Below are 21,436 nucleotides of genomic sequence, written 5' to 3'. Positions count from 1 at the left end.
GCCAGTCTCTTCAGACATTGAAGTGAAACAAAATCTCTTGCAAGGCAAATTTGATGAGGAATCTCAGTAATCAGTGATATATGTGGGACAATATGAAAATGCATCCTGTTGTACTGTAGGCAGAAAATTAATTGGCTGTTTTACAATTAAATTGTGTAATTTCAATGGGATAGTAATTTTCTAATAAAATCCACCTTTAAAATGCTGATTTCCTAGCAGCATGTTGCAAGAGGACATTGTTAAAACTGGTCTCTTTTTCCTTCAAACATGCCATGAGATGAATATATTACAGTGAAACTCAAGACTTACAGGTTTGTTTTCATATTTATAGCTCTCTTAAATGCAGAACTAGTTTTGTTGTTCACCATAACTTGTTAGGTAAAACACTGGTTGGATTTTCTCTACAGTAGAGGGCATTCCTGATGTGGAAAAAGAAGTAATGTATCTAAATGTTAAGGATAAATCAAACTCAGCATATAAGCATCGGGTAAAATTTCCTGTTGTTCTGTAATTTGAATAGCATATGCTGCTGTAAGATTTGTAATTAGGTTTGTACATAAACAGTATTGTTAATATTGTTGTAGCCCTGTAAGCAGATTGGGTGCTGATTTTTCATCATGCTTCATAGGAACTGCTTAGGCTGCTTTAGAAAGCCCTGCTTATATTTGCAGAAAAGTACATTTTCTAATTATACTGATAATTTCACATGTTGAGAGAAATTTGTCAGGGATTTCATGCATTCATGGCTGGACCTGGCTTTGTGGTTTTTTCATGTAAAAGTTGCTAGCATTTCTGAGCTCAAATCTTGTCACGGGAAGATGTCTCTGCATGTGAAATGACATGAGTGCAGGAATTCATTCTTCTGACAACCTCTGTTCTGCTTTTGTCAGTGGTAAATTCCAGCTCAAGGAGATGTCAAATCACAATGAAGAGAGGTTTGCCTAGGAAAAAATAATGATAATTCACGCCTTACGGAATTAAAATTCAAACCCACAAGCATGTGTGTATTAAAGGAAAACCTCATTAGATATGTACAAATTAAAGCTGCTTTGGCCTTAGTTTTCTAATTTTTTTAGAAAAAAAAGGCGAAAAAAGTCATTTTGATGCTTTGCTGCAGGAAAAATGAACTCTTATTTTCTAGCTATAAATGGTCTTTTTTCTTTGACCGAACCACATAATCATTTTCTTTCAGATAATTTTCTTCAATCAAAGTATGACACATTTGTATAATTTCACAAACAAATGCCCAATATTTCTTTCATCTGCCCTTACTGGTCTAGTTTTGTAATTTTTAGTATCACATGCCTTGAGAAGCTATGTGTCCTCAGTGCGTCCTGGAGGCACTAAGTAGTATCATACACTCAAATTAGATACAGTGTCTGACTGATAAATATGTGGATAATCAGCCATGGAGAAGGCAGCCTTACTAAAGCAATATTCTGGACCCTTCCAGGAGTGAAGTTAACATGAACTGGTAACAAAGTGTGGAAGTTATGTTGGCCCGAGCAAACCTAGAGTAAATCAGTGCTGCAGGGTGAGCTGTGTGTGGTCACGCCACACAGTAATAGCAGGATACAGACCCATGTGCTGGGGAAAAATACAATTTTTACTTAAGCTGCTAAGTATACATGATAGCATAGGCTCTGTCATTATTTTGCATGTGCTCCCATGCTTCTGCCATAGGAAGCAGCAGAACTTGACATGCACAGGTACTCAGATAAGCCATGAACTCGTTCACGTCAGGCCCTGACCGCTCCACCGTGCCGCTGGCGCACCAGGTACGCCTTTGCTCAGGGGGGAGCCCGTGCCGCCGGTGCCTTGCGGCTCCCCCGGGGGGCAGTGCCGGGTTCCTCCCCTCAGCGGGACACAGCCGTGACAGCCGGAGGTGCTGTGCGCTGCCGAGGAACAGCGGAGGCGCCGCGGGGCTGGCCCGGGACGGGGCCTGTGCGGAGCCAGAGGGGCGCTGGGCCGGGAGCGGCACCGCCCGGGCCTGGCCGCCAGGGGGCGCCGCAGGGCGGCGGCGGCGCGGGGGCGGGAGCGGCGGGGGCGGGGGGCGGCGGCGGCGCGGCCCCGGCTGTCAGCGCCGCCCGAGCCGGGCTGCCAGCGGGCTCCGAGCGGGCTTCGCGCCTGAGTACGCACGGCTGAGCCCCGCGCTGCCATGGAGCCGCAGGCACGCGGTGAGTCTCGTCGGGACAGAGCCCTCCGGGGCGGCGCGGGGGTCCCGTCCCTGCTCCCCGGAGCTGCGCTCACCCCGCGGGGAGGGCCGAGCCGGCGCGGGGACAGCGCGAACTGGGGCGGGCGGCGCCCGGGGCAGGGAGAGCCTCAGGGGAGCGGCGGCCCGGGGCACGGCCGGTGAGAGGGGCGCGGTGAGCGGTGCCCGGGAGCGCTGCCCGGTGCCCGCCGCCGGTGGCAGCCCCAGGCTCGGCTGAGGAGCGCGGCATGACCGACCCGGCCCGCGGGGCGTCCTCGCCCTGCGCCACATCCTCCATCCCGAGCCGGCATCCCCTTGGCTTTCCTTACGGTTGGGATGTTGGCGGCCGCTTTCTCCTCCTGCTGGCTTCAGGCGTGTCGCGGTCAGTCAGGTAGCTGGCTGACAACTGCGTTAAGTTAGTGCCATCGAGGTTTGTTGTGGTTGAGGTATTTCTGTGTGTCCTGCTCCGCTGGCGTCCCCCTCCCGCGGTGGGGCTGCAGGCGCTGCCTCCCGAGGACAAGCGGGACGGTGCGAGCCGGAGCCGGCATCGCCACCCCTGTCCTGGAGGCAGCCGGAGAGCTGCATCATCTAGATCCACCGAGAGCCGCTTAAAATTGGATCCGCTAAAATATTTCTGCAGCTTTGCAAACACGGCATTCATTCACCTAAAGTGAGCATTTTCTATTGCAACAGTTACGGCTTACTTAGCCGTTCATATCTCTCTCTTGATAAAGTTAATTGGCGTCCAAAGAAGAGAACAAACTTTTCGTGCGAGTTACAAGTGATGTTTGGGTCAGCCAAAGAGATTTAGCGCAGACCGGTCTTGCTCACCTTTATAATCTTCCTTCTGTTTTCTAAAGAACCTCATGGCTTTGTGACACAGGACTAAGCAGGTGGTACAAATATTTCTGCAAAATCAGAATGTTTAGGAAACGTTTTATGTCATCTATACAACACGGAGATGAAATAAGCAGGAGACATATGCTCATTGAAACTAACTGAAAAAATAGGCTTCCTAATTCCTAATAAGATAGTTAAAATCTGCCTTAAACAAATACACTTAAAAGAGGCAATGCTGGCTGCAAATGCATTTGTACGTAAAGGAATACAGTGGGAAATTTGAGTTCATTATGCTTGTGAATGAAAGCCTTTCTGGCAAGTGTTGTGCATGTGCTGTCCCAATGGATGCATGGCTGAAGCATCCAACAAATAGATCTGTGGCTCAGTTCTTGGGATTTTTAGAAGTCAGTATTAGGTCTACAGCATAAGACTGTTATTTAAAGTAATTTTCTTTCTTCATCTGTACAGCTACTATGATGGAGCTCCTGTTCACTAAACAGGACCTCCACATGATACAGAATTTGGATAATTTCTTGTTTTGTAGAGCTGATGGAAAACAGTATCAGATTCTGGTTAGCTGGATAGCGATGTATGTGCATGTGAATCTTTTGCCTTCTCTGACTAGTAAGATGAGTAAACACACATGCTCTCAGTGTGTGTTAAAAATTTAGGTCAATAAATGTGTTTTGCTAATGTATATTTAGGTCAGCAGCTCTGTTACTTCCCCAAGTCTTGAATGAATTCTTCTTCTGGATGACTATTGCCTAGTGAGAGAATTTAAAATTTTACCTGTATTCAATTCTTGACTCACTTTTTTCTTTCGTTTCTCACCTGTGTGTTTTATTTCTACAGTCTCTCAAAACAGTCTCTCATTACTAAGAAAAAAAAAAGAGTATTGCTTTGATAAACTAGCAGTACAATCCAAGATTTTTTTGGTAGGTATTTGCATGCCAGCAAACCTTTGTTTTTACCTTCCCTTTCCTTCTAGATTTAATTTAGTGCATGCTACTGCAGTTATGGAGCCTTGCTGGCAAAAAGAATCCAACCTGTATGTGTCTAATGCTGTCAGATTCAGTTAAGTACATCTAAGCACTGGCCAGAAGTCTGAATTTTTCAATCCTAGTTACACATTTTGCAGAGAAAATTTATAGCACTTCACTAACAAAACAGTAACAATTTCCTTGAAAGACTGCTTTACTTCCAATATCTCCTTAAGCAGCAGGAGAAATGTGTATACATTTGAATGAGTTTCTTAATTGCTTCTAAAGAACTTTCAGATGCCCACAGAGAAATGAATCCTGAATGCTTTGTTCCAGTGTGCTCTGCTGGGATATTGTATTACAACTGAAAAGATAAAGAAAAAGCTATGTATTTAAAAGCATAATTGTGTTGTTTGTGCCATTTTACATTGTCCTTCAGGCAGGCTATGCCTGAGTAGAGCAATTTTATGTTCAAGAAATGCATGCAAGTATAAAAATAAAATTTCTTCAGAACAGAAAAATAATTTTTGTCAGTATTTTTACATGGCAGCATGAGTTAACTTCATGAGTCTTAATGCAACTGCAGACAAAAGAAAAGTATTATGTGTAAATGTATCAAGGTACTGGGCAGAGGTTACAGCTACATCCCATGAGTTTTTGAGTGGTTCAAGGCACAATGTAGTATCTGTCCATGCCCCAAGGACTGTGAAAATTAACTGCTCTGACACTTACTTTAAAGTAGTAGAGAGAGTTCATGAAATGAAACAGAATTACTGTTATACTTAAACATATTGAATGTGTCTGGCACCATTCATGTGGATGAACTAGATAAGACAGTCAATCAGACAGAGGGTAATAGTAATTAATGTTAAAATTATTTTCAAAAGAAATGGACACATGTTCCATGTAAACAAATTCATATGTGTAAAAAAAATATTACTTTATATAAACTTTAAGCCTCTGGCTGCTTTTCTCTTTAATTACTTTTTGTTTATAATGGAAGAGCTGATCCGGGAACACACCAGCTAGGCTTGTACTAGGTGCTAAAATTTCATACGAGCATATTTGTTTTCCTTCCTGTGGCTGCCAGTCATTTCTCAAGTGAAAAGTTTGGAAATCTGAAGAACAGTGTTTCTCTTTGAAAGGGAGGAAGATCCAAGCTGTGTATTTGCCTCTCATCATACTCATTCTACTCCAGATCCAGATTAACTGACTATCTCATGTAGTCCTGCTATCCCATTTAAAACTGAATGTCCTGTAATAATGACAGTGCCATGGATGTCTTGCTCTGTCTCTCATCTGAGAATCCCATGTGACTTTAACACTGGACCTTTGCTCATTACACATTTCTCTCTTTTTGCAATAATTCTCCATTTCTTCATGCATCCAGACATAGTTGTACCCTCTTTCCCTGTCACATCCTCTCTTGATTCTTACTCTGATAAAAAGCTTTGATGTGCAGCTTTCCACTCCCTTTTTACCTACATAGGTAACTCAGCCAGCTGCTCACACTCCTGGCCTCTGAAGGGGTTTTTGACCCCCCCCCCAGTCAAAAACCCTGTCCTGGCAATTCTGCTTAGAGCTGTTCCTGACAGGTGTTCTGCACCCTCAGTCAGTTATTCGTTGTAGCCATAATAGCTTGCAGTGGCTACACTCACCCCGTCAGGTATTTTGGAGAGAGCTGTGGTTAGTTCAGATGTTGGATGACTCCTTCTCGAGGCCTTGTCTTGTAGTCTTGCAGCACCTCTTCTTCCCACTGCTGTGTGCAGCTGGCACACTCCTTCTGGGATCCTCAAGCCAGCTGCATCTGTCCTGTGTAACAGAGCAGAGCCTCAGCACCTTGGCATGTGCATTTGAGTGGAGCTTGTGATCAGAGGAATATCATTGGAAGTCACAGCATTAGCCCAGTGCCCTCTCCCTGCCACAGTGGCACCTCCATCTGTGGCACCTGCCACTCAGGTGGTCTGAGATCTCCATGGTGGGAGGCAGTGGTGAGGAGGATTTGTGTTACCTTGATACAGTGTACAAGACTTGCCAAAATGGCATTGGCAGCTTGGTCAGCATTCTCTCTCCTTGCTAGCTATTCGTGTGGTTACTAATCCAGGTAGGAAGCTGGATAGAGTCAGTCCTGCAGTGGGAAGGTGGGGATAGAGAACACACGGTGATGGGTGATGCTGCCTCATTGTAGCAGCAGTGCTGTAGCCATCAACAAAAGCAGTGTCATGCTGGAGAGGGCAGCATCTTCCCTATCCTCATGTTTGAGTCTGGTGCTCTACCAAGGAGCACTGACTGTTTTGATCTACGTTGTTCACCTCCTCCCTAAGGGCAGAGTACAACTAGTGGTTTGGAGCTGATTTAGTGTAACTGTTTTATGAGAAATGCCCGTCCACCTGTGCTTTTTGAGGCATCAGGATTCACTCTAGTTATCCACGGTTTGTGCTGTCTCTGTACTGCCTTCTAGAGCTCAGCAGTGCCCCACTATGGAAAGCAGGAGAGAGGACTTTGCAAAGGGGCAGGAGGATATCGGAGTAATTGAACCAGCCAGTGATAACCTGCTTATTTCACTGCACGATGGAAGTTTCACTGCTGTGTTAATAAGAGCACATGTAGAGGAGGTCAAGTGAAAAAGGCAGGGTTGTAATTTATGATAGGATTCTTAAATATTTAACAGCAGAGCACAAAGCTCAGAAAAGTAGCTCTTTCATGCTTTTTATAGCACAAGGAGAGAAAATGCATGTGTGGAATGAGTTATGTAGTATATCAGGTTTTAAGTAAGTAAATGTCTGAAATCAAATGCAATGATTCTCTTACATTTTTGTACCTGTATTGTTTTCAGCTGCAAGACTCTTGTCACAGGTTGAAATTCAGTTTGCTGAGGCTGAGAAAATTTGAGTGGCTTCATGCTACAGCTGAGAACTGAAAATAGTGTACTGTGGGATTCAGAAATGAGGTATAAAAGAGCGACCTCATCTAAAATCTAGGGCCAATCTTACAAGTGTTTTTTTCACAGTTTTGCAGTCATGAGGACATAAAATGTAGAGCATGCTAAAACAAAGACATCTAACCCAAAATCATGTTTTAAAATTCTTGCTCTATTTTTTATTCCTGTGTCTTATTTTCACAGGTCTGATGGTATGAGCCCTAGAAAGCAGCAAAAGTATAATCTGAGTCTGATCTCTGTACTAAACTGCATTAGTGGAAAGATGAGTATGCTGATGCTGTCCTGACATGCCTCACTGACTAGTACAGTAGAGAAATGCATGGAACTTTTGAGGTGCTTTGTTTAAGCTATGTGCTGCTTGAAGAACGTGGCACAGCCTTGACTGAAGATTGCAGAAGGTTTGAAGGAATGTTGCCATATTTAAAAATTTATGTATCAATTGGTAGCTTGTTTTAGCACAATCCTGGAATTTGGATTTAGAAAGAATGTACTCAACCCTTGACTCAGAAAGTGTTTTCAGGGCAGAATGAATTCTTGCTTTCTAATTATAAAATACCTCTTGAGGTAATAAATAAAAATGAGATGTGGGCAGGCTAGTTTTATCTGATTTTATTTGTACCTCATAGAAATGAACAGTTGCAATGCCAAATTTTATATATGTAGTATGTTATAGTCATATCATTGCTGTCTAAACTGGGCCTTTTGGCTAAACCCATCTTGTATGAGAAATGGTGAGAAGAGACTGACAAATATGGATTTTAGTATCGTGTCACATTGACCTTCTTCAAAACCCTTCAAAATTATATAAGTGTATTTGTTTCATTCTTTAGGACAGAGGTAATATTACTTAGCCATCTTTGAGGTCCATGGATCAAAATCATATCTATCATGATTATACTTCTGCATCCATGATGTGGTTAAGTGTTGCAGGTGAGTAATTGCAAACCACATATTTAGCAAGTGCTTGTATTGTACTTTAGCAGTGAATCTCCCTTTTCTTTCTCTTGTGCTGTCTCTCAGTCCCTCTTTCACTCCATACAAAGAAATAGAATGGCAGCACTGAGGATCTTGTTGCAAATGTTCTTATTGAAAAGTGTAAAACAATTGCAAGAATGCAACAACTACAAAGTGATACTTCCTGAAGTGCCATCCTACGGTGATGAAAAAGTCTTGCAGTGTCTTCAATTTTCTCTCTCCTGCTTGGGTACATTTTACCTATTCTGTGCTTTTAGGATTTAAAATGGCTGGATGATAAAAAGGGCTCCAAAAAGGCTGCTCTGGTTAATTAATTAATTCTGTGTAAGATTTCTTGAACTTTTTGATCCTTTGTTACTTATTCCAGCAAAATGTCATTGTGCATATATTAATGGCATGTGGTTAATGGCATGATGAAGTGAAGAACCCACTATTGGATCCCCAAGCAGACAAGAAAGATTCCATTGCAAATAGTTGCATAAAACACTAGGATTTTCTGTATTCTCTTCACATTACCTGTCATGTTTTCTTATGTAAGCTGATTGTTGAAAAATATCTCATGATTGTAGGTAAAGCCCCTACAATCTTTAGCAACCAAAGTCTTTAGCAACCAAATAATAATACAGCAGTAAAATTTATAAAGATATATTTACAGAGAAAAGGAAAAGTCATGGTTATGTGTGTGTATCCCGATAAAATAGCTTCTCTCATTTAGTCTGCTCTCCAACTAATGGGCTTTCAGATGCTTAGGAACTATGTAGTTAGGGATCCAGTTCTTGGATTTTTGTTTTACGTCTTTGCATTTCTAGTCACTGAAGGAGAATCCAGGGAGCTCAGAGAACTGGGCTGGGGTTGTAAAGAAGAGAAGGAGGTCTAGTGACTTGTGTCATTTCCAAAAATGGAAGGCAATTATATATCTTGAGCTGTCAGTTCCTTCTGAAGCAAGAAGGGCTGTCAGGAAGAATGCATACTTCTGGGGCTTTTTTTTGTTGGTCTTCTAGGGTTTGGTTTCTGTAGAGTTGTCCTGCTTTCACCACTAATGTACTTTAGCCAGCAATTATCCTTGCTGTCCACCAAGAACATAATAAAAGTACACAGAAACTAGAACACCAGTGGTGCTTTAGGCAGAGGGAGACCTAAAGCTACATTTGGAAAATACTTTTGATATTCATACAAGCATGTGAAGTGCCTATAGATATGGTGTTGATTTTCCCAGTGAAAAGTGTTTGCACAAAGTGTTTACATAACAGGCAGTGCAGTTTATTTTCATGTGCTTTCTTGCTGAAAGGGCTACTTTTGTTTGCTGATCAATGAAGTTGCTAGGACCAGATCCTCTCCAATCTATTTCTTTCTCTATTGAAAATCATTCTTTCTGGGATTTTTTGTTGCATTTACACAGTCTGATTTTTCTCTGAGTTTTGCATTAATTTGTGAAACACCCTTCCTCCTTAGTCATTCAAATACATAAGTTGTCTCTATTTTGTACCTGTGCCATGCTTTCAAATTGCCTAATAATAATTGCCTAATAATTAAACTTACTAACATAGAAATCATAAATAAAGCATAATTTAAAACTACATATGATATGAATTTAAAAGGTTGTATGATTTATGTTCTGGAAATATTTATAAATGGTAGCTGAAGGGAGGTAGTGCTTTCTATGTTTGCTTCTTCAGTAAAGAGTTAGGTTTTTCTCTGCTCACCTGTTTGTTCAACTGTCTTTTCACTGGTTTCCTCACCAGGAAATTGCCTTGTCACCTGGGTGGGACTAAGGTGATGCAGGTTTGTGGTTACAAAAAAGTGGCTCATCACCCTCTAAAGGTTTTAAAATACTTCTGCATAGTTGCCTCAGAATAACGGTTTTCATTGTGCTTTAGGTGAATTTAGTAGTGATGTGTCATGCTGATATTGGCTAAGGCATTTTAGGTGCTTATCTAATTCCTCTTTCTATGTTTCTCACTTGAATTAAAATGTTCTTAAATGCACAGAGTAGACTATGGGTCATTCTAAGGTTTTTTGAGGATGATATGGAGAAAATGTGTCTAGTTAGAAGGTCTTCTGAAGGCCTTAGATACTTTATGCTCTTTGTCTGGTGCATACTGGGCTGTTGCAGGCTAAAATTTCATTTAAAAGTGATCAGAGATAGTTGTATTTAAACACGTTCAGATTTTTCTTAGAGACGAGTAAAATATATGTACATTACAGAGTTAGAAGGGCAATTATGCCAGGAACAGAAGATTACCTTGTGCTCAAAGTATTTTAGGTAGATGGCAGCTATTAACTTATTATTGTGGGAGGAAGGAATCAAAGTCATAATCAGAGAGAATGATGTTTGCCAGGTCATTACCTAACCAGTGCTGTGCACTATTATGTGCATATGAAGAACCAGTTAAGCCATGTGCTCTTGCAAGAGAAAATCCTTTAGTCATGTAGTGAGATGGGTGGTTCAGAACTCCTGATAGCAAAAAGATGACGGTGAAGAAGGAGCAATTACTTGAATAGCCTGACTGATTAAAAAAAAAAAAAAGGCTGCTGAATAATGTCATTCAGACATTGATATAAACTGAATCACAATGCAGACTTGAAGACTTAAATAAAGACTTTGCAGAGCAAAATAACAGATTTTATCAGGAAACTGGAAGTCAAATACTACAGGTGGAGGAAAAATGTGTTCTCTTGGTTTTAAATTGCTTCAGAAAACAGAGAAGCATAATCAGCAATATAGATGAAGCCTGCAGTAAGCACAAGGAATAGAGAAGAGTATGTAATAATAATAGTTTTTACCTATTTAGGAGAGGCTCAAAGATAGGAACCAGATTTAGACCTATATCCAGAATTAGAAGGTTTCTCAGTTGTGTCTAATTCTGCACAGAAATATGGAGCATGGACATGTGTCCTGGAAAGGGAGGGGCAATATTTTGGTCATGGTTATGTGCTGTGCATGGGAGTCAAGGATGGGGAGGGTAAAAAGAGAGAAAAAATTTAACAGTTAGGTTGAGTAGGGATGAAGATGTGAATGAAAGCTATTAGCAGAGATGCAAGTATTGGAGTTCTGGTTTATTTCAGAAAAGCACATTGTGTTATGTCCCTCTTGCAAGAAGTTCCTCAGTAAAATATTACTACTTAAGGTGGTAGAAGAGTGAAGAGAAGACAAGGACTGTCTTGTGCTCATTTTCTAGACTTTTTTAAGGTACTGAAGTTAAAATGGGCATTATTTCACACTGTGTGATGTGTAAAAATTCTAGATTGGAGGTTTGAATTATATTCTTGTCACTTGAGTGTGGTCAAATGCAACCTCAGCAGCATGGCAACTCATGCCATGCACTTAGCTAAACCCCATCCTTCTCTCGCCCATTGGCTTGCCGTTGCCTGTGCCCACAGCAGCTGTCATAGAAGCTCACCCTCTTTGGTTCAGGGCTTATTTTCCCAGCTGATCTTCAAGGAAAAAAGAAAAAAAAGCCCAAATTTTGCCAGTATCAGCTGCCATTTTCTACTCATATTTGAGGATGAATTGGGGACCTCAAAGATTGAGGCTGTATGGTGCAGCTGGATGTGCAGTCTCTGTCTCCTGGTCCAATAAATATCCCCTCTTCCTGAAGCATGGTCTTTGTGTCACTAGGATGGCTGCATGGGGCATGCCACCTGTTTCTACACAGATAGCCAGGGCCCTAAGCCCCTGGGGCCTCCACTCAGAGCCCCACTAACAAACACATTTCTTTGTAATGGTGTTTTACGTAACACTGAGTAGGCAAAGCCACAACCAAAAACTCTGAAGGCCTTAACATGGAGCTTAATACCAGGAGCAGAATAGTAAGTGCTTCATTTCACACCTCAAAATGCTGGCAAAAAAGCTTGTGGGAAAAACAAGTAAAACTTGGTGGTGGACAGGCCCAGATGGATGGTGCTATTCTGACTGAGAAGTGTTTTTTGTGGCCTGTGTGCAGAGAATTACTGTTACACTAATTCCAGATTCCAGGCTTATCAGAGCAAACCACTGCAACAAGACATCCTGGCTGAAAAGCAGTGTATCTGCAGGAGGTGGTGTGGCACTCAAGCAAGCTGTTTGTCAGTATATTTAGAGTATTTCCTTTAAAAAATAAAAAATTGTCTCATCTTGGATAGAGGGCCTGTGCAACAGAACATGGCTGTTGTCTCTATTAGAATGTATTGTTTTCAAATAATATTCATATAAATGAGCTTTGTTTTTATTTGTTTTAAATAAATTGTGTTGCAGGTAGATGCATCCAAGAGTAGGTCAAGTTTATTTAGGGAAGACTTGGGGAAGTTTCCACTGTCATATGACACAGCCCCCCTCCCCACTCCCTCCACCCTGTTAGGGAGGCAGAAGTGCACTAGTGCAAAGTAGCTAGTCTTAATTATGAAGGGATTAAGGGGTGAAGCAGGTGGTCCTTAAAAAGGGGGGGCTGGGAGGGAGACATGACACAAGACATGTCTGCTCTGAGAAGCGTTTGATTTTGGTGGCCATGAGCTTTTACATAATGTAACATAAAAAATTAAGAAAAACTCTGGGAAAAGGAACTGTACCTTTCTCCCAACTTAGGGAGTGGTGGCAACTCTGGGGCCTCCAACTTAAGAAAGGTATGGAGGGCCATAGCAATAATGAGAGAGCTGGAGAACCTTTTCTAAGAGAACTGGTTGAGAGAGTTAGTGTTGTTCAGCTTGGAGAAGAAAAGGCTTTGAGGAGACCTTACAGCACCTTCCAATACCCAAAGGGGTCTACAAGAGAACTGGAGGGACTTCTTTCAAGGGTGTGTAGTGGTAGGACAAGGGGAAAAGGCTTTAAACTGTCAGAGTAGGTTTAGATTTAATACCACAAAGAAATTATTTACAGTGAGGGTGGTGAGACAAAAGAACAGGCTGCCCAGAGAAGTTGTGGATGCCCCATCCTTGGAAGTGCTCAAGGCCTGCTTGGATGGGGCTTTGAGCAGCCTGGTCTAATGGAGGGTGTCCCTGCCCATGCAGGTGGTTGGAACTAGGTGATCTTTTAGGTCCCTTCCAACTCAAACTATTCTGTGATTTATTGTTGCTAATTTGTAATTATGCTGCCTGCAAAGCTTAGTCACAGATCACGGATATTTTAGCTAAACAGTATGCAATAAGGCAGTCCTGGTCCTTTAAAACTGTGATCTTTACTTTCCCAGTATGAGAGATTGATCGCAGAGGGGAAAGATCGTTTGTCCCTTTTCTCCCAGCACTCCTAAATGTGAACTTTTGTATATGTAACAATGTGGAGACATTTATTCTGTATTAAAACAATGGAAATAATTAATTTGAGCCTGAAGAGGATACAGAATCTGTCATGTACCCAAGTATAATTGTTTCTTATGTATTTTTCCTAGCACATTTACAGGACCAAAAGTGACACATCTGTCTTACATGTTGAAATAGCTGAAAGGGGGTGTGAGAAAAGCTCATGGCTCCAGCATGATTTTGCTCATTTTAAATTACACTTTTAAAGATCTTGTTAGTTATGTGTTTTGTGATCTAAAGGACACAAAATATGACTACATGAAGAATTTATTTTGCAATTAAAAAATATAATTTTAGTACTTCTTGCAGTACAGATACATTGTTAGAAGTTAATTGAGGAGGCTTTTGAGTTTAATTATACTGCAGTTAGATTGCTGTCTAATTATATTCTTTTGCACCTGGCTTTAGAAAAGTACAATAAACTGATTCATTCTTAGGAGGGAAAGGTTATTAAATCCTGCCATTAAGTTTCAGTGATTTTGATTCAGTGAAGCAGATGCATGATCTTAATTATACAATTGATGGTATTGCCGTCACTTCTACCAGCTGAGGATGGGACCCCAGGTGCCTCTCTGTTCAGAGATGAGAAAAATGTACTGTCATGTATTTTTAGTATGAAAGGGTGGGTTTAAGAAATGTGACTGATAACTTCCACCTCTGACTGCCAGCATTTCCATGTCATAGTTCTTATCTTCCCCTACACTGCTTTTTCTCTAGTTTGATTATATATGCATTATTCCTTCATTTGCTTTGTGCTTTGTGTTACAGTTTCTAGAGTACCTTATTTGTAGAGAACAATTCCCTTTGGTGATGCAGTGTTATCCACTTTCTCATTCCCTATTATTCCATTGTGACTTCATCTTTTTCCTTCTTTTTCCCTGTTCTTCCTAAAGAAAAAGAGATGAAAACTCTTCTACTTGAGGCATTTTTTTCTTACCATTGACTTCACAGAAAGTTGTGCAGCATCATCAATAGAAAGCACAGAAAGTGGTACAGTGCTGTCATTACTTTCAGTTTGACATAACAGAAGGAACCTTCTACTGTCTTTAAACTATTACATTTCACAATAATTGCTTTGTTTTTCCACAGCTACAGCTTGAAAATATTACCCTTGTCTTGTCCAGGCATTCAGGATTATTATTCTATACAAAGAGATCTTGCTATAGGGTAAAATGTGCAAGATCATCCTTGCATTCCTGGACATTTCAGGAAGGAAGATCAGATACTTTGCTTGGAAGATTAGTTCCCAGGTTGAAACCTTAGGTTGAAGTAAGTGATATGTATTTTTTTAACTGTTATTGCTATTCTCAATTTTATCCATTTTGTTTCCATGTTTGGCATGATTATCAAACTCCTTATCAGTGTATATGGTTTCTTGGTGCAGTGGTCAAGCTGTTGTGTCTCTTTTCTGCCAGTTTTTTGTGTGTAGATTGTCTCTTTTCACTGGCATAGATTAGCAGTTGTGTCAGTGGTTTCTGGGGGAAAAAGAAGGTAGAGACATCCACCAGGTATGATTAATTTATTTTTTTATACTAAAACAGAGAAAAGAATCAGCACAGTACAACTAGCTGATTATCCAGGCGTTCCAAATAAAAGTTTTCCTTCATTTGGAAATCTGCCAATCTATCTCATAGCTATGGATAGATTTTCTTACTGGGTTTGCAAGAAGGCAAAGTTTTAACAAAGTCAGTAATAAGCTGCTTCAGGACAACCAGGGACACCTACTCTGAGATTTTAGACTACATCCTAGAGCTCTTGAATACCCAAAAGCTTTACTCTCTCCCTATCCTTGACACTACTGCCAGCCTAAAGCTCAGGGAGAGAGGGAATGAAGACACTTGCACATCCATCTCTCTCTTTGAAGGAATATACCCAGAGCAAAATGAAGACTGAGCCCACATGGTTGCAGAAAGTAGAACCTACATATTTCTGTTATGTTTACATTTTTAGTCTACATCACCTGTGCATCTTGAGTATTTCCCTCTCTTAGCCAAGGTGAATCCAGCCTCTGAGTTTGTTTTTCAATCATAACTTCAAAATCAACCTTATATTTTCAGTTCTAAGTCATTTAGGAGAGTGGCAGGCTGTATGTAATTGTTAGGCTCAAGCCTAAGCAAGTTCAAGACAAATTCGGACTTCTGGTCCACAGTTAGAACCAGACACAGAAGGGTTCTTCTGATCTTCCTTCAGGAGTTTGTTTTCTAGATGAATTAAATGATAACATATTTTCCTATTTTGATGTTCCAATAATAACTTTGTAGTGGAAAAAATGGTATGGAAATCCTTGCAACTTCTGATAGCTTTTTCAGATCAATTTAGTTATTTAGTACATGCTTCTAGTCCCCCTTGTCTCCCCCTTAATCTCAATATCTGGCATTAGGACTACATTATAAAGAAGATCAAAGACACTAATGCAGTGTCTGGACAGTTCCTTTGTTCTACTTACCATTTCATCCCTTTGAAGACTTAATTGCAATTTAAATTTGTGAACAAGTGTTTTCCAAATTTAAATAAGGAACTCTAATGACATGGCAGAAGAAGCTGTAGCAAGTCATTTTGCTTACAAGAAGGGTTGTGTAATTTGTTTTCTCACTATTGATGTGAATGCTAGATGAGGTAGATACGGTTTTTTAATTGGTTGGAAAACAAAAAAGCAGAGCAGTAAAGGCACTTCAATTCTTAATGCTTTGTTAACACAAAGGATCATCTATATATTTCCTTGAATGAATGTTAAAAAATGTACACAAACAGAAATTTGATGGTTCTTACCTTAATTTTGCTGTCATTATGGTTAATTCAACAAACATCAGTGCCTATAGTGTGAGTTTTTCCTTTTGTTGTTTTTTTTTTGGGGGGGGGGTTGGGGTTGTTTTTTAAACAGTCAACATGCAAGAAATAGTCTGATATGTACTACTCTAGAACATGGGTCTGAGATGAATACTGAGAAAATACATAAAAAGCACTAACTAAAACATCTTTATGTAGTTAATCTTTAAATACCTGAGTAAGTAAAAAAAATCTGTCATGGATTTTATCATTGTATTATTTGGTTATTTTAAATTTTGTAGAATAGTTATAGATCTTCTAGATTCTAAGTGGCATATTAAATTTGTCATCCCTACAATCTTACATATGCACAGGTATTGATCAATGCTGAAACAGTTTCTTGCATTAAATCAGATTTAACAGCAGACTGTAGAATTAGGTCACTAGTCTTAGCCACAGCTACCATGAACTTTGGGGGAAAATCAAAAATGTCCATTTCAGCACACTGGAACTACTTGCATGGCTGTTGTATTTTTTTTGTCGTATGAATCTTGCAGAAGAACACAATAAATGGGCTTCCCCAGCTATTCACCTCCTCCTACTTCTTTCTATATAAGTCTCCTAATACAAAGGATTTTCTGCTCATTTGTTTCAACCTGGGTCCTTCTGTATGACTTGCAGTTCCTATTTGCTGATAATCCTATACTTTTAATGTTTCATTCATATTTTATCTAATGATATATGTGACAGTAAGTACTAAAACCTTCTTTAAACTAGAAGCCAAACAGTGTTTTGCATTGATTAGAACCAATTTTATGATTTCCCACACTTTATGGGGGCGGGGTTTTTTGTTATTTTGAAGTAACATATGTCCAGAAAATCACTAGTTTGCCTGTTTGTGGAGGATAAATGAGTTACACACGAGCATATTATTAGTGTAATTTGCTGTAGCAACAGGAGATTGTATGAGACTATAGAAACCTGCAGTTTTGTCTCCAGCAATCCTACACCACAAGACAAGGCTGTCTGGAAGAGATAATGAGGGAGGTGGGCTGGGTCTTGCATCTGTCTCTGGGCAGTCTTGTGACAGCATATCCCAGAGTTTATTGTTGATTAATTGATTAAGCTCTAGATTGAGCTTCATTGCAAATGGAGAAGTGGAGAGAAGGGGATAGGTAATGAGAACTCCTTAGTTGACCATGGAGAATGAGGGAGGGAAAGTTCAAGGAACAGGTTCTAAGACAGCTTCTATTCCATTGATGCCTCTTTTGTGATTTTTTTTTTTTAGTATAATAGAGCTGCTTATAATAATGTAATAGTATAATAGGGCAAGCACAGCAACTGAATTTAAATTCAATTAAGTTAATCTGTATAAGACATAGTAGGAGAAGAAAATAGATGTTAGTTAGTGGTAGTGTCTAGGCTGTATCCTCATGCCTTACCTGTTAGGGGCCTGCTTGAATGAAACTTGGAAAACCTGTGCTTTAGATCAATATGTGGAGGTCAATGCCCAAAGTACTGTGCTGTTAGTAAAGGACATAAGAGATACAGGACATCACCAAAGCCACAGGTTCTTGTAAATGGCTGGTAAAGTACTGGATGGGCTCCTAATTCATTCAGGGAAGCTTATAACACCTGTACTACAAAGTAAAGCAAAAGTTATTCAACCACCCAACAACTGAATTGTTCTTCTAAAAGGATGGAAAGTTAATTTCCAATTCCACACCTGGATATTTGTGCAATTCTGAATTAATAGCAGCTTTGCATCTGAACAATTAATGACAATTTAATCACAATTCCAGATTTTCCAGATCTGACCACAGCTGGAAGCAAGGCATGATCTTCAGTATTTCTGGGAGGAGTAGGTAAGAGGAAAGGAAATGCAACTTGAAGGCAATTTTTTTTTCCTGCTACCAATGACCTCATGTTAATCTTGAAAACAACTCAGCTACTTGTACAACTCCCTTCCCAGAGTGATCAAGCCTTCATGGCTCATAACTAATACCTATGCATCTTTAAGCAAAAATACTGTCTTTGCCCAGAGCAGTTCCTGTGTGTTGTCAGGTTATGTAGCTGGGCAGGAGAGGAAAATGCCTCAGTCTTCTTCAATTCTGAGAGGAGACCTCATACAGTCTACAACTTCTTCATGAGGGAAGTGTAGAGACTGACACTGATTTCTTCTCTCATGACCAGTGGGCAGGACCTGAGAGAACAGCCTGAAGCTGTTTCAAGGGAGGGGAGGTTTAACTTAGATATTAAGGAAAAGTTTTTCACCCAGAGGGTGGTCGGACACTGAAGAGGTTTCCCAGGAAAGTGGTCACAGCTCTAAGCCTGACAGTGCTTGGGCACTCTGAAACACAGTATGATTCTAGGGCTTGGCCTGTGCAGGGTCAGAAGCTGGGCTTTGATGATCCCTGTCTCTTCCAACTCAGAATATTCTATGATTCTATGCTTCTAATCCATGGCCAGCCAGGACTTTGAGGCTGTATGAGATGAGAGCTTGTAGGTGGGCTTACATCCCTTCAGTTGTACTGGAGGGTGCTAGGCTGCTCCATCTCCTGCATGGTCAGGGAATCACAGAACTTCCTTCAGTCTGGAGACCAAAGTGTGAGACATGACAGTATCTAGAGAGAGAAACCAGTGACTGGGAGAAATGTTCTGCTGGCCTTGCAGTGTCACACAGTACAGGGACACCCACAAATCCTGAGCAATAGGTACACCTGTGATCCAAAACATCCTTGAGTCCTAACTCAAGGTTCCAAAGCACTGGGTTAGGTTATCAGCACACCTGGGCTGATGAGCTCTCTAACTTCAGTGTGAGTCTGAGCTGGTGGATGCTGACCTCTGCTGTGCTCCATTACAGCTATAATGTCCTAATTGTAACCACTCTGCTATTGTTGCTGCTAGAATCAAAGTATTCTCACATGAGGAAGTTTCAGAACTCTGACTGGCCTAAAGAGGGCTGTGACCCACAGTATGCTAAAGAGATGTTTAGACTGTAGCTGACCAAAGTGAAACATTTGCAGAGGGACAGTGACCATTATGGAGGACTCTCATAGCTTGAACAAGAAAGTAGAGACTGAAGGATCAGACTAGATTTTAGAGGACTTAAACAAGAAGCAAAGGACAAAAATTGGGAGAGAAACTGGATGAGTTTGCAAAGTATCATAGAGTAGATTGATATGTATTTGTTGTTTTGGAATGGATTGTAATTTCAGTCCAGTCTTGAAGTTTAAACTTGACCATTGGGCCTAGTGTTAAGTGTTATTCAGTTGTTATTGGTGATTTTGTCCATGTTGGCTTCCATCTCTTACCTAGCTGTTCCAAAACTATTGTTGTCCCTTGAGCATGGATCTGCCTTCTTTTTAGCTTAAGGATCAGTTGGTCTGAGATCACCTCATCTCAACATCTATCCCAAGGCCTCCCTTAAGGGTTTTCAACCCTATTGCCCCTTAGATCCTTGCCAGCATTTCCAACAGCTGCCCTGTATCACTGCTCCTCCATCCATGAAAAAATAGACTGCTTTCAAGATTGTGCAGACTAAGTTTAGCTTGAGTCCCATAGCAACACTATTAATCTTCAAACAAATACCAAATAACAATTGTGTTTAGAGATGTAGGGGTGTTAATAAAGGTGATTTGGGAGTGTTCCTACTGAATAAATATGCTTTCCTTTGTCCTGACTTCAGCAATCTAGGTTTTCCTGGCAAGCTGCTTTTTGGGTAATAGCTAAGATTTCAACTACTTCTATATGCCATCATGTTTTTAAAACATTTTGTGCTTAAGGGTGGTGATCTATTTCTGCATATGGTGCCAAGCAGGGGTTCAGCACCTGTGTTGCTGCTCTTTATCTTCCCACTCAGGGAAGATTGTAATTAACAAGGCTGAATTCACTCCATCATGTTCTGCAGGGAAGTTGACAGTATGAATCAAATTAGTTCTGTTCTGTCAAATAGAAGGAAATCCAGGTACACTGGGGGACTCTAGGTGAAGGAAATGGCAGAAGGCTGGAGGGAATTTAGTTTTCTGCATGAAAATGTAAAGTACTCAATCTCAACAGACTTGTTCCTTGTAACCTCTGTTCTTTAATGTCCAAACTTAACTAAGCTGTATTTTAATCTCTGTATAATAGAGTATACAGGCCTATGTGGAGCTAGGAAAGAAATTGTTCTCTACCATATTAAGCCGTATTCAGGTCTCAGGAGTCAGCAGAGATGGCTCATTACCCTGCTAGGGAACTGAAATAAAGGGGAAAGTGCTGTCCCAGCTGTAACCTGGAGGAGATTTTTGTTCCACAACAGAAGATGATCTAGAATTTAAAACAAGTTCCAAAGTGACTAGAATGTTTTCTGTTATCTCATGGTTTGCGTTGTTTTCTCTGCAGACCATAAAGAATGAGTGGCTCTTAGTGGCTGGAGCCCCAGCAATCTTCACTGAATGATTGGGAGATAGGAAGTATTTTGTTTCATCAGTACCTATTATGCCAGGCAGGCCCTGGTCTTGAAAGCATTTATGTATGCACTTACCTTGCTCATTATAGATACTGACCCTGATCTTGGGCATGCAGAAGAAAGTAACAAGGTCCAGTGTATTTGTCCCCCTTTCACAGGCTTAGATTGAGCAATCAAGGAATGCTTCTCATTAATACTCAGAAAATTCAAACAATAGGTGTGGCATTTACTTCTCCAAACTGTGTGCATCTGTAAGGTTTCAAGTTGCTGCAATCAGAGGTACTTTCAGAGAAAACTTGGCTCTGTAATATACTTCCTTTATTATTCACTGTACTATTGCTGCTCTTCTCATCAGTGATCCACATTAGCCAGCTTTCTTATTTTGAAGAAAAAGCTTTCTTTTTTTTCTTCTGTATTGTTAGAAGCAAGAAAATGCCTTATCAGGGATTAGTAGGGTCCAAGGTGAATAATTTCTGGGAATGAGTGGTGTTTACACATATTAAATTGCTCCTGTGCAGACACTACTCTCTGATACTTCCAGTAGCTTTTCAGAGGCGAAGAGAAGCCAAATGCAAATGATTGTAGCAGGAAAAGGCTGGTTTTTTGTTGTTTGGGTTTTTTTTTTTTTCCCTAGTGGGTAAATACTATATCATTCTTGGATTTTGGGGCAGGCCAATACAATAGTTGAAATAATGAATAATGGTTGTCTTGACCTTTTAACTTTTTAAGGCCTGTTGGAAACTCAGCCGTTCCATGAAGCAGATGAAGATGTGGTCGCTGATGTTGATTTCACCAATATGATTTCTGAAGAAGAAAAAGAAGAGTTAAAGACTGAGCTAGCCAAGGTAATGAATTTAAATTTCTGTGAGTGTTAGTGTTTCTACTTCCTTAAACTGGAAATATTATTTTTAGGATGAAGTATACATCATAAAGGTATGCCTTTCCTTTTTGGTAAAATTATTCTAGGCAACAGTAATGTAGCTCATAATTTTCTTATATACCTATTTTTTGAAGGTTAAATA

General features: G+C 40.5%; 1 protein-coding gene across 4 annotated transcripts in view; it reads left to right on the top strand.

Moving 5' to 3' along the window:
* Window positions 1–1,759: 1,759 nt before the first annotated feature.
* The window catches only part of TPD52L1 (TPD52 like 1), a 50,725-nt gene continuing 31,048 nt past the window's right edge, over window positions 1,760–21,436 (top strand). For 2 of the 4 annotated variants that reach the window (XM_071437496.1, XM_071437488.1), the window contains exons 1-2: window positions 2,040–2,177; window positions 21,144–21,259. In XM_071437496.1, the coding sequence (XP_071293597.1) occupies window positions 2,159–2,177; window positions 21,144–21,259 (135 nt within the window). In that variant the 5' untranslated portion in view covers window positions 2,040–2,158. Of the gene's footprint in view, window positions 1,779–2,039; window positions 2,178–17,766; window positions 17,830–21,143; window positions 21,260–21,436 lie in introns of those variants that run through there. The other 2 variants (XM_071437503.1, XM_071437514.1) reach the window with 2 other exon arrangements.

The sequence above is a fragment of the Agelaius tricolor genome, unplaced genomic scaffold (genome assembly GCF_023055355.1).
Source record: "Agelaius tricolor isolate 1412-34295 unplaced genomic scaffold, bAgeTri1.0.p SCAF_1, whole genome shotgun sequence".
Taxonomy (NCBI): Eukaryota; Metazoa; Chordata; class Aves; order Passeriformes; family Icteridae; genus Agelaius; species Agelaius tricolor.
This window is presented reverse-complemented; position numbering and strand designations above follow the sequence as displayed.